The sequence below is a fragment of the Amborella trichopoda genome, chromosome 7, assembly GCF_054954075.1.
Source record: "Amborella trichopoda isolate Santa Cruz 75 chromosome 7, AtrichopodaSantaCruz75HAP2 v2.0, whole genome shotgun sequence".
Classification (NCBI taxonomy): domain Eukaryota; kingdom Viridiplantae; phylum Streptophyta; class Magnoliopsida; order Amborellales; family Amborellaceae; genus Amborella; species Amborella trichopoda.
In genome coordinates, this window is record NC_142342.1 from 29,191,847 (window position 1) to 29,206,312 (window position 14,466).

The 14,466-nt window shown below is 34.8% G+C and overlaps 1 protein-coding gene across 21 annotated transcripts in view; it reads left to right on the forward strand.

The window, feature by feature from the left end:
- Positions 1-14,466, forward strand: part of LOC18432867 (5'-AMP-activated protein kinase-like protein) — a 42,217-nt gene that overhangs the window by 20,752 nt on the left and 6,999 nt on the right. For 11 of the 21 annotated variants that reach the window (XR_016059855.1, XR_016059847.1, XR_016059853.1 and 8 more), the window contains 3 exons: positions 7,406-7,525; positions 7,799-7,923; positions 8,928-8,979. Coding sequence is in view for 8 of the 21 variants with exons in the window: in XM_088872759.1 (XP_088728885.1) it covers positions 7,406-7,525; positions 7,799-7,923; positions 8,928-8,979 (297 nt within the window). In the remaining 13 variants the exon portion in view is untranslated. Of the gene's footprint in view, positions 1-5,447; positions 6,518-7,405; positions 7,549-7,798; positions 7,924-8,927; positions 8,980-12,016; positions 12,296-14,466 lie in introns of those variants that run through there. The other 10 variants (XR_016059852.1, XR_016059854.1, XR_016059858.1 and 7 more) reach the window with 5 other exon arrangements.

Genomic DNA, 14,466 nt, shown 5'->3' on the forward strand with positions numbered 1-14,466 from the left:
AATTTGGAGCATGTGTTCATAAGAAATAGGCGAATTTATGAAAAATATCAAAAAAATATTTTACATGAAATAAATTGATCAAAATACCCTCAAAAAGTTTTAATGATATTTTTGTCTTGTTTTTACAAATTATTTTTTTTTATATTTTTATTAGGTGTGCCTCACTAATATGTACACACGTCAAATTTTAGATCATTCCGATTTGTAGAAAAAAATGAAAAATAAAACACTACCAGAGAATCGTAATCATGTGATGAACTTTGGACGGTGATGAGGGTAGGCGAAATCACTGTTTATTTTTGCCTATAGGCGTTGGGAAGACTTTTCCATATATATATATATATATATATATATATATATATATATACAACTTTGATAGATAAGAGTTACAAAAGCGAATTTGTCCGTGACTACAAACTTCTTCCAAACTACTCCTGCTGTACATATGAACAATACAGCTACGTTTGCTCTGAAAAAAAATTCACAATAGCTTGATGAGTTTGGCTATTAAGTAAGTGACCATCATTATCCTTAAAAATCGTAGTTGGAAAGTGTAAATATTTTCTAAAAGAATGCATAATATGAGGAAAAACATACATGGAGAACAATTTCAAATTCAGAAACACACAATTTAACATAATGCAGAAGATTTGAATGCATATTGAATCAGTATGAGAAAGTGCATATATAATTCCTTTAACATAAATGCTTAGTTTAACATGGTACAAAGGATTTCACGAAGTACGCTATTGGCGTCCTAAGTAGGTCATTTATATACTCCACCAGCGTCCTGGTTGGTCTAGTTAATCCCTATCGGTTTATCGGATAGGTCCACTCATATCTCACCGGTGTTCCGGATGAGTCCACTTAGAGACACGATTCATATCAAGATCAACCATAATCTAAATTTAATAGTTTAAAACTTTATTGCAATTAAGTATAAGATATGATCAGCGCGCTCACACATGCACACAATCCCAGCACGTTTTGGGGCTTTTGATATGCATTGGCCTTGGAAGACAACCATCTCATTTGTGCTTTTGGCGAGAGAGCATTACACTTCCAAAGGGGTTTCAATGAGTAGTGCCTCACATAAGGGGTGCAACCTCCCAAACACAGACACTTCTAACTCTCATCCTATCATAGAGAGCAATGATAAATCACATCTACTGGCACAATTATCTCATCAAATTATAACAGAAGCATGTATCCATGCGTACATATCTTATCAGAAGCATGTTACCATGCGTCGATCATTTAACAAAAGCATGTCGCCATGCACACATATCTTTCCAGAAGCATGTCTCACATGTAATCACAAGAAACGTCAACATGTCTATGTTATACATATAAGCACAAGGGACATCACGATGTCATATTCATTCATATAAATTCAAGAGACATTTTCATGTCAATAGTTTGCCATAAATCAATGTAACGGACATCACTAAATATCAGGAAACAATAATATCGTATGTTCGAAATATCCTTGAAATCATTAACATGAATTCACATGAAGCAATTTATAGCAATCACTTTTACTGACATTTTCATAAATAATTATTTTGGACTATAGTTTCAGAAAAGCAGTCTATTCTCAATAGAAGAATTCTTATGGAAATCCAGAGTCAAGTTTTCAACTATCTAAATTTTTTAACAATAGACAGAAATATCATAAATTTATTAAATACGGAAATACAAATTTTCAATTAATCACGTTACAAAAACACAAAACTTATAGCATAGAAACCCAAATTTTTAAACAATTGGTTTTTAGGAAAAGTAAGGCCACTTGCACATGACACTTACAATATCTAAAATTTATGCTAAAAATATTACAATTAAATACAGAAGCATGTAAAACTTACAATATTGAAAATGTTGCAATTAAATGCAGAAATATCTCTGGGAGTATTACAAAAATATCAGTATTTCAAAAAATTATTTTACAGGAAAAATGAAATAACTTACCTATATGTCACTCTGAGATGGATATGTTATTATCTTTGCCGGAGAAGAACTAGAATCAAGGGTGTTTAGCTAAAAGTATGAGAAGAGAGAGCAAATGAGTTTCTAAGGGAAAAAGAGCATAAAAATATGTTCATATAAGAGAGCGAAAAATATTATAGAATTATTTTAATGAGAACATGACGAGAGAGAAGAACTATTATAAGTTTCTTAAACAGTGCAAATAATATGCATACAAATAATATATAAATGAAAATTGATAATAAATTAATTAATGTAATAATGTAATGATGACACATATAGTAATACGTATGTAAAAACCATTCATAACATTATAATAAAATTAACAAATTAGTTAATTGAAATCTATAATACAAAATTAAGTGTATCATATATAATTGACTAAGTCATGTGTAATAATTTAAAATTGATACACATAATATTGTAATGCTAAAATTTATTATTTATTATTGTGAGAACATTATTAAAATAATAATATTATTATAAGAAAGTAATGAGGATATTATGAGTGAAGGAAAATACTATTTTTATAAGAATGTCATTATTGTGATCCGGCTCTGGTTGAAGCCTCTATCTTCGATCCGGATCACAGAGGGACCAGCGTGTAGCACTGTGTGGCCTGCTACTTTTGCTTGCTTTAGATCACAGACTCTCGGTGTTAAGGGGCAATATTATAAGCCCATTTTTTGTAATCTCATTGTATATCTTGTACAACAATGGACATATCTATATAATCATTTTGTATAGGGTCAGTTGACCTATTTTTTACGGAGAGTCCTAGCATGGAGGGCCTCTCGGTTCAAGCACTCGATGTAAAAAATATTTATAGTAATACAATTAACTTTATGAAAAAAAAAAAAGAATGTCATTATTGTGAGAACAATGAGAATATTTTTAGAATCATAATATCATTATGAGAGAATACTTCATGGGAATATTGTTAAAGTAATAATATTATTATGAGAGAGTAATTAAAATGTTGAGGGAGGGAGAGAAAAGAAATAATAAAAAACTAAAATGAATAAAATAAATAATTGTAATAAGAGAGAGAAAGAGACTTACATACATAGAGATGAAAACTTTGATGAGCTTCATCATTTGCTCATGAGGGGGAGGGAATATTTATAAAGTGAGGGAAAATACTCTTCAACTTGACACATGTCAAGGCATGTGTCCTCCCTTTTTATTTTTATTTATTTATTAATTATTTTATAATGCCACATCACCTCTTATTATTATCTTATAACGCCACATAACCTCTTATCATTGTCTCATAATGCCACATTATACCCTAATATCTTAATTAAGTATTTCTCTTAAAAAAATTGGTGGAAATGAAGGGTGTTGTAAAAGAGTGGTCCCATGGTGCATTAACAACACAATGAACCATCACTTAAAATCATTTCTTTATGTAAGTATTTTGTTTTATTTTTATATTATTATTATTATTATTATTATTACTATTATTATTATTATTTTTATTGCATTTATTACATTAATAATAATAATAATAATAATAATAATAATAGTAATAATAATAATAATAATAATAATAATAATAATAACAATAATAATAATAATAATAATATTAATATTAATATTAATAATATTTTTTTTTTAAAAAAAACGCCTATCCCATTCAGCTTTGGGGACAAGACTCACCTTTAGCACTGTCTTACACCTCCAGACTGATGGGCAATCAGAGAGGACCATCCAGATCTTGGAAGATATGCTAAGGGCTTATGTCACTGACTTTATGAGAAGTTAGGATGACCATTTACCTCTGATTGAGTTTGCCTATAATAACAGCTTCCAAGCCAGTATTCAGATGGCACCATACAATGCCCTGTATAGAAGCAAATGCAGATCACCCATCTGTTGGGACGAGGTTGGCGAAATAAGGCTTTTAAGGCCAGAGATTGTCCAGGTAACCTCAGATAAGATAACATTAATCCGAGAAAGACTCAGGACACCTCAGAGTCTGCAAAAGAGTTATGCCGATAACCGAAGGAGAGACCTTGAGTTTGAGGTGGGTGATTAGGTCTTCCTAAAGGTGTCACCAACAAAGGACATTATGAGGTTCAGCAAGAAAGGGAAGCTGAGCCCGCACTACATCCGACCCTTTGAGATCCTGGAGAGAATTAGAAGCGTGGCACATAGACTTGCCTTATCGCTCGAGTTGGCTAACATCCATAATGTCTTCCATGTATCTTTATTGCGAAAGTATCAGCCCGAACTATCCCATGTTCTGAAATATGAAACTATACCGATCAGAGGAGACTTGACTTTTATTGAGCGATCAATTTAGATATTGGATAGGAGGGTGCAGGTGTTACATAACAAGGAGATTCCTCTAGCCTGAGTAATGTGGCAGTACCATTCAAGGGAGGAGTCGACCTGGGAATGGGAAGATGAGATCCGGGAAAAATATCCCCATCTTTTTCAGCAATCAGGTACGAAAAATTTAGAAGACTAAATTTCTATAAGGGGGGCAGAATGTGATGACCCTAAATTTTCTGAAACTGAAAAATAATAGTAATAGTAATAATATAAAAATAAAACAAAATATTTACATAAAGAAATGATGGTTCGTTGTGTTGTTAATGCACCATGGGACCACTCTTTTACAACATCCTTCATTTCCACCAATTTTTGGAGAAATATTTAATTAAGATATTAGGGTATAATGTGGCATTATGAGATAATGATAAGAAGTGATGTGGCATTATGAGATAATGATAAGAAGTGATGTGGCATTATAAGATAACAATAAGAGGTGATTTGGCATTGTAAAATAATTAACAAAAAAATAAAAATAAAAAGGGAGGACACATGCCTTGACATGTGTCAAGTTGAGGAGTGTCCTCTGTCACTTTAAAGGTATTCCCTCTATCCTTATTGCTTTCTTATAATAATAATATTATTTTAATAATGTTCTCACAATAATAAATAATAAATTTAACAGTACAATATTATGTATATCAATTTTAAATTATTACACATGACTTATTCAGTTATATATGATAAACTTAATTTTGTATTATGAAGTTCCATTAGCTAATTTGTTAATTTTATTATAATGTTATGAATGGTTTTTACATACGTATTACTATATGTGTCATCGTTATATTATTATATTATTTAATTTATTATTAATTTTTATTTATATATTGTTTGTATGCATATTATTTGCACTGTTTAATGTTATAATATTCATTATAATTTTTATATTACATGTTATAGTATGTTATCATCACATGTTATAGTATGTTCTCATCATGATAATGTTCTCAAAATATTCTTATCAAAAATAATTAAGAAACTTATAATAGTTCTTCTCTCTCTCATCATGTTCTCATAAAAATAATTCTATAATATTTTTCGCTCTCCTATATGAACATATGTTTATGCTCCTTTTCCCATAGAAACTTATTTTCTCTCTCTTCTTATACCTTTAGCTAAACACCCTTGATTCCAGTTCTATTCCGGCAACGATAATAACATATCCATCTCAGAGTAACATATAGGTAAGTGGCTTCATTTTCCTGTAGATTCATTGTTTGAAAACTGATATTTCTATAATACTCCCCAGAGATATTTATGCATTTAATTGCAATATTTCCGATACTGTAGGTTTTACGTATTTCTGTATTTATTTGTAATACTTCCAACATAAGTTTTAGATACTGCAAGTGTTATGTGCAAGTGTTGTGTGCAAATGTTGTGCGCATGTGTTGTGCGCGAGTGTTGTGTGCAATCGATTGCTATAAATTGCTTCATGTGAATTCATATTAATAATTTCATGGATATTTTGAAAATATGATATTATTGTTTCTTGATATCTACTACATTGATATATGGCCTGCAATTGACATAATAATGTCTTTTGAATTTATATGCATGATAATATGACATGGTGATGTCTCTTCTGACTATATGTATAACATAGACATGTTGATATTTCTTGTGATTGCATATGGGATATGCTTGTGATTACATATGGGATATGCTTCTGATAAGATATGAGTACATGGTAACATGCTTCTGATAAGATATGTGTGTATGGTAACATGCTTTTGATAAGATATGTGTGCATGGTAACATGCTACTGATAAGAAATGTGTGCATGGTAACATGCTTTTGATAAGATATGTCTGCATAGTAACATGCTTTCGATAAGATATGGGCGCATGGAGACGTGCCTCTGTTATGATCTGATGATATATTTGTGCTGGCAACTGTGATGTTTCCCTGGTCTCTATGATAGGATGAGAGTTAGGAGTGTGTATGTTTGGGTGGTCACTCCCCCAAAACTTATGTGAGGCACTACTCATTGGGACCCCTTTGGTAGTGCAATGCTCTCTCGCCAGAAGGGCACATGAGAGGGCCGTGTCTTGCACGGCCAATGCCTATCAAAAGTCCCAAAGCGCGCTGGGGTTGTGTGCGTTTGTGAGGCGCTACAAAACGGATTTACCCGTTGTTGGTGCTGCTCCTGTGGGATGGTAGAAGTTTTAACTTTGGACCCGAGGTTAGTGCTTTCACTACAGGACTTTTGTTGTTATGAATGCTTGTTTGATCATATCTGATACTTAATTGTAGTAATGTTTTAAATTACTAAATTTAGATTATTGTTGATCTTGATATATATATCATGCTTATTTTCTTTGCCCAATAAGGAATACAGGATATGTGTAAGATTAAAAATGAATTTGTCTAATAGCATGCATTAGAATGCATGAAATCAATACGTCGAAATTCTTGCTTAATATGCAATCTTTTAGAAAATATTTACACTTTCTAACCATGATTTTTAAGGATAATGATGGTCGCTTACTGAGTAGCCAAACTCATCAAGCTATTGTGAAATTTTTTCAAAGTAGTCGCAGCTGTATTGTTTGTATGTACAGTAGGAGTAGTTTGGAAGAAGTTTGTAGTCATGGATAAATTCGCCTTTATAACTTTTGTTCTATCAAAGTTGTATATATATATATATATATATATCCTCATGTTATTATAAGCTGTGAAATAAACTTTGTACAAGTCTGAAAGCTTTTGAATAGAAAATTTGTTTTGGAGCAATATATAGTAAAAATTTCGAATTTTGTTTTGTTTTTTAAGAATAGACAGTCATATCTCAGGAATTTAAGTGTTATTATTTATTCATCTTTTACCATTAAGTGTTTTTGATGAAATTTTTTTACATCAAATGCCTTTATTTCACTGCCAACTAGGACAATCTTTTCTGATCATCTGATGATGCTTTAATGAAATTTTTTGGTTTCATAGTTCCATCTGATTGAAATTATTTAATGAAGGAAGTAGCATTAGTATTTCGTTTCGTGGTTGTATGTGATCTAAATTATTTGAGGAAGAAAGTAGGTTTGCTTTGCAAACTAACAATTTGTTTATTCCACAGGCTACACTAACCTCATTTGAGACAAAGTCAACAACTGAGATTGATAATGCCAAGCGACTCATTACTGAGATGGATGCAATATTGCATGTTGCTGACGGAAACCTTTCTGGACTTAAGGAGGTCTCTTTTCTTTACACTTCATGGTACAAAGCATCTTTTTATATTTAAAGATCATCTTAGTTGCCCTTTCATATTTTAGGGTTTCGTCAATCATATTGAACGTGGGCTAAGTTGGCAGGATTGTATTCATTGTTTAAGTGCAGCTTAGTCTAGAACCTCCAGTCTTGGGGCGTACTTTTGAACTTTGATCTGCCACAACTGGTCTTCACTCTGTGACTTTTTTTTTTTTTTTTCTGAATCGCTGAAATGAGTAATCCGAGGTAGTTTTAACAGGTTCAAATTGAGTACTGGGGTAATGCTGGCATTGTGGAGGTAGCAGGTAGCTTCAATGGATGGCAGCTTTGGATTAAAATGCAACCTGATTCCTCTCCTGAAATTACTAATAAGAGGAGATCAAGGTGCTAGTTGTTTCCCTGTATCCATTCTTTTAAGTATTTTTTGTTTATCTCACAAATTGAATATGTTATAGCTAAACTAAACATGAAACTGGAGAACAAGGATGAATATTTCATGAGGCTCTTGGCACGATGGTCAGGGTGGCAGAGCCACAATGTGATGTCAAGAGTTCCAATCATATTCCATTAACATGTAAAAAAAGAAAAAAGAAAAAATAAAGGATGAATATTTCATTATTTGAAGAGAGGGAGTTCGACTTTTTTTCCTTCTCAGATTGGTCAGTGCAATAGTTGAACCCAAAAATTAATTACTGATCCTCATCCTCCTATGACTAGGGGCAATGGCCCGGGCCAAAAGGCCTGAATTTTGGTCCCATCCATTTGAAAGGCTGGGCCCTGGCCTTCCTTTGGATTTGGCTACACTATGATCTATTGGACCAGGCCCGCCCCTTCACGCCACATATGCTGGCCGTGTCCCAGGCTTAGCCGGGCCAGGTTATCTACGACATTCTTTGGTTGAATAATATTGTGAGCTTGTTATTGCTTTTCTCTTCATTGGATACCAAGAGTGATAAAATCTTCTTTAGCTCCAACTCTCATATTTTCTCTGTGATCCTGTTTGTCCAAGTTTTGGGCAATGTCAAGATGGCTGCTAATCAAGCAATATCATCAAATAGGTTTCCCCTTTCTTTGAATGTGTTTATAATAAGCAAGGCTGTTTAAGTTTCAGCCATTTAGCCTCTTCTGTAATTCCTCAATTTTTTTTATGTTCATAATTCTCTCCCTTGGAAAAGGTCGGAAAATTATGGAATCCCAAGTTGCACATTATAAGCCTTACTTGCTTTATCACTAGTTTGTGTCAAGACAACATCAATTGTGAACTTCAAGGGCTTATGAAGCTTTTCTCTAAATTTCCAATGATCTTTCCATCTCATATCTTTCGAAAATTTTAATTGCTGCAATAGAAAGCATTTTTAATATTTTGTACTTACTTACATACACTGCAGGGTAACAATGAAGTGGTCAGCAATATTGTGGCTTTATCCTGGCATTTATGAGGTGTTATTCTATCTAAGCATTCGTTTATGCTTTCTGACTTTTCTGAAACACATTTTTAGAATTACTCAACTGTATGAGATGGGTTATTGGTTTTTCCATGTTTTATATGTGTTTGGTAATGAAGGATTGCATCCCAAAACCCAAGTCGACTCATGATACTGTTTGTGAATGTTCCTTGTGTTGCAAGCATTGTATTTGGCACCTACCTAGATGGGAATTGTATCTTGTTATTCGCTTCTTCAAGTATAAATATCATTAATGGAAAGAAGTAAGTACTGCCAAAGTAACTGTGTATAGTTTGCACGTGGTTTGAAGATTCCTGCAGATAATGTTAAAGTGGCTTCATATAAGTCAACTGCACTGGTTTAAACAGAGCATGGTAGTGTGGACACTTTCATAGTTTCAATAGTGTAAGTCACATTCTTACAAAAAGTATTATGGACTTACAAGGGGTAAGTATTTGATAGAAAATGTTAGATGTGATTATAACTTTGCTTTATCCAGTTTATCTTTGATGATAAGGAGTAGAATGATTATCAAACACTGGCAATTGATATTAGAGATTTCCTATATCGAAGTACCAATTACGAGACCACAAATCCTACACCCAAGCTACTGAGCACACCTTACAAGAATTGCAATCCCACTATCTTACATCAAAAGTATACACAAACAAAAATCTGTTGAGAATAAATCACTAAAACATATTAGAAGTCCCTTACTTTTGTTTTGTTTTGTTTTTTTTTTTTTTTTTTTCTATTTTTTTGAAATGTTAACCTTTGAATTGCATTAGAGAAGTTGGGGTACAGATTGTGGTAGTCCGAGAGAGCCCTCTAGGCGGGTCTCTAAGTACAAAAAAGGTTAGTAGACCCTAAACAAAATGTGGGCTTATAAACTTGCCTGATTACAAAGGTTTTACAGTAAGTTCACAAAAAGAATAAGGGCTTATAAAGTCGCCCGAGTACTAAAGACCCTTGCTTTTGTTGAGAAATATTGAATGAGTATCAGAGTATGAAATAATTATTAAAAGTATTAAACAATAAATAAAAATGAAATTACAAAAATCCTAATTGTAAAAATGTTTTAACAATTCAACATTTTTCATTGTTGCATACTTGCATTTTAGGATAAAGAAACGGAAAAAATGTATAAAAAAGTAAAAATCTTTCACATAAATGATATAGAACAAATTGTGTCTTTCAATGTTCTCCTTGGTTCCATTGATGTGTTAGAGAACCAAAAATAAAATAAAAAGCACTTTGAAACTCAAAACTACATAAAACCTAATTTTTGTACACAAAAGAATGCATATAAGCTACCAACTAAGAAAAAATCAACAGCATTAAATTTATTAAAGCAAAACAACCATTAACATATATACAAGAAACAGTTCATTGCATTGTTTTTTAAATAAAATAAAAAAAATCATTTCTTGCAACAACTCTAAGATTTGGAGACGTATTATATGTTTTCCAAACATAAAACTAAAAATAGAAAACATATATACAAGAAACAGTTCATTGCATTGTTTTTTAAATAAAAAAAAAAAAAAAATCATTTCTTGCAACAACAACTAAGATTTGGGGACTTATTATATGTTTTCCAAACATAAAACTAAAAATAGAAAATGGGTATAAAATGGCAGATTGATTGCTGAAATCCCCCTTGAAACTCAGTGGATTTTTGTCCTAGAAATGGTGGTTTTTGGAGAGAAGGAGAAAGGGGGGGGGGGGGGGGGGTTGTTGGGGAGGGAAAATCTCTGAAGTAGCTCTCTCTCCTCGCTCCCTAAAATCCTCTTTTTTAACCTCAAAACCATTCTAGTATGAAAAATTAACTAAATGCTCCTGAACTACTTAACAAGGACAAAAAAACCACAAAAAAACACACATTTGGGAGGAAGGGATGGATAGAGGGGGGAAGGGAAAATTGCTGATCTCTCTCTCTTTCTCTCAAATCCTCTTTTTAACCCCAAAACCATCCCTAACATGAACAATTACCTAAAGGCACCTAAACTACTTAAGGGCAAAAATAAAACCGCACAAAAACACTTATTTTTGCAAAGAGGAGGTCACATAAATTAATTTTTTTTTCTTCTCAGTTCCATCCTTTTACCATAAACTCCTTCAACCGCCTATTTTCCCCCTAGTTCCTACTTCTCTCGTAGCCTAAGCTTGGTCTTCCATTGCCCCACCTAAAGTCCAAGTATTCAACTTGGTGGCCCTGTCTGGAAAGGCCTTTAGGGTTGACCAACTATGAAAGAGGGGTCTGCCCATCCCCAATAGGTGCGTCATGTGTTTTCCTAAAAGAACAAAACAAATTCATCAAAAAATAGGTGCATCATGTGCTGTGAAGATGAAGAGAGCTACGCCCACCTGTTTTTCCTTTGTCCTGTCGCTCAAGAAATTTTGGGGGACTCTTGTCCAACTCTTCAAGTGCCAATGGGTTACACCCAACTCGGTTCCACTTCTTTTTTGCTCCCTTCACCCTTTCCCTTGGCCCAAAGATGTTGTTTTCTTATGGAAAACTTTGGTTGCTGCTGCTCTCTAGGCCCTTTCAAACGAGCAATAACAGAATTTTCCACGGCGAAAGGTCCTGGCCGGGTGAAATGTTTGACAAGATTAAATCCCTGCTTATTTTCTGGGCGACTAATCACAAATCGTTCAAAAATTTTCCCCACTCGGCCTTTTTCCAAGACTGGGAATCCTTACTCTATTCAAGAAAAGCTCGCATTCCCATGGTTCCCTTTGGAACCCTCTATCTCTGGGCAGACAAAACTGAACTTAGATGGATGCTCTCTGGGTAATCCCGGCCCCCTTAGGGATTGGTGGTCTAATTAGGGATCATGTGGGTCAAATTGTCGTCTCCTTCTCCAAGCACATCGGCCACTCTGATTCCAATACGGTAGAGGCACTCGCTCTCCTTGAGGGCATAAGTCTTTTTAATCCCCTGTGGAGCCCTTTGTTAGTGCTTGATGGGGATTCCAAGAATGTTATTCAATACTTGCTTATATTTTTTATGAGATTTTGCACATTTGCAGGGGTATGCACGTCTCTTGGAGGCATATATGGCAGGAAGGAAACCACAAAGATGATTGTCTGGTGAAGGAGGCTGCATCATCCGTCTAGACATTTCCTTATTCATCACTCTAGTTTCTCCATGGGACCTTGTTTTGTACTTAATTAGACCTCTATATTGGTGACTTTGAACAGGGTTCCCCTTAGAGGGGACCTTTCTTATTCTTGTATAGGGCTCCCTTTCTTTGGGATGCCATTTTTTTTATAAAGTTCCTGGCTTGTGGGAAGCCTCATTTTTGACCTACTGTATACCCTTTCTTTAATAGTATAGAACTGTTAGTCTCTTCAAAAAACAAAAACCACATATTTTTGGGAAAGAAAAGGTTTTTCAATATTTTCTTGACCCTAGCAGGACCTGCTGGTTTGATACAGGACTAATGGACTGGCTGTCCTCCACTTCATTACTTGGTCACTGGACCATCCTGTCTGAGGGGTTAACTGGACTGTCCTATTGCCTCTTAATTGGATGCTTGCCACTTTTGCTCAAACCGAGTCACCAATTCATGGGTTGATGTGAGGATAGGATGGTTCATAAGTTCAATGACACCCATAGCAACTGCATAAGCAAGTCTGAAGAAGTTTGGGTTCCCTTTAAGATTAGGGTAGATAGTGAGATTACTGGCAAGAGAAAGGAACTCCCAGTGCAATTCTGGTGGTAAATTTGAACCCCAGATTGCCAATCACTCTGGCTTGAAGGCATGGTCTATGAGACTGTGAAACACTACCCCCTGTTATTTGTAAGACCTTCAGAATTGGAAAATCATTATTCATTTGGGGGTCGAGTGAGGAAGTGTCAGGCATCTTTTCTTGTACATGGTGGAGAATCTGGAGATAGATCACACCAAAGAGGGCCTGGATTCTGATCACAGGAGTTCCACTTCATGTACATATAAAATCCTCTTTGAGATTGCAAAAGCTTGTGGAAACCTCCTTCAGCATGATTAGTAAACAACAGCAGGAAAGTATGCACACAGTGAGGTTTCAGGTTAAAATCACAGAACATAGTTCCATTCCAAAAGAAATTATCATAGTTGCATGGGATTTGGAATATAAAATGTGGGGGTGGAAGGGAGAAAATTGAGATATTGCCAAGGGCAAAGATAAGGCCTAGGAAGCCTCTCAAACTGCGCCAGAGAGGAAATAGAAGAAAAATCAAGTATATATGTTGGCTGGAAAATGACTGGAGCAGAGGAGAGGGAAAAACCTGCAGAGGAAGCACCAGAGGTCAAATGCGACAATGGTTTACAGAACTCTTACCTGGGGAGGACGAGCCAACATGGATGATGAGTCAGCCTTGAATAGACATGTCAAAGCCAAATTGGAAGTGGCTTAAGAAGGGTCGATACATTGATAAAGAAGCACAAGGAAAGTCAAACTTCAAAATACTTAGAACCCAATGCCAATTTTATAGGGATATTAAATCTGCTGAGTTCAAATCAAAATGGAAATTCAAGTTCAAATTCAATGCAGAATTTGAATTCAAATTCGAGGTCAACAGGAAGGGGCAAATACTGCAGGAACAAGATATGTATGCATTCGATGTGGATCAGGATACCTTTTGATTCCACCGAAATAACAGTGACCCAGACTGGGTATATTGAAAAAGCCAGTAATTTAATGGCGGAGGAACAAGGAAAGACATGGCTTGCACCTGGCTAACTGAATCAAGGGCCTAATCCTACCGATCAGATCTTGCAGTCTACCTCTTTCCCTAATCGAATGATAATTGATAATGCCAATGATGATAGCCAAGGATATGGTGCAGAGGACAATTGTCATGATCAAATGAAGCATGCCGAACTAGATCTGCTGTGCACTTGTTTCAAGAGTTGATGATGTATTTAATCTTATTGAACTTTTTGGTGCAAGTGGAGTGATTGACATGCAATAGTGAGAGAAGAAAACACAATATCATTCCCCACCCCGGATCTTCAAATCTGAGTGCAAGGGGCTTGGAGCTTCTCCCACAGCGCATTTGCAAGAGAAGGGGAAGGGTTCCAATGTATGGGATCAGAGAAGACGAGAGGGCAGGTAGGTTTGCCAAAAGGACTATGGAATGAGGCAGCAATAGGCGTTGAATATCGTGGGTGATGAGATGTTTTCGATGGGCGTCACACCATGAGAGATAGAGGATCAAATGTGGATATGCAAATGCCTTAAACTGGATTGGTGAAAGTTGAAAGAGCACCTGAAGATGCTACAGAGGATTCGAAGTCATCACTGTAATCAACATTGCAAGCACCCCTTCCTGTGGCTCCAATAGATGTATTCTAGAGTGGTGTGGCGTTATCTTATGCAAACTGGTTTGTTGGGCTCAGGGAGGTACAAAAATGAATCTAGTTGGTAACATGGTTGTTGCTCTTGCTCACCAAGCAAGGATATAACGTTTCAGATAATTGAAGGGCTGGAGTTG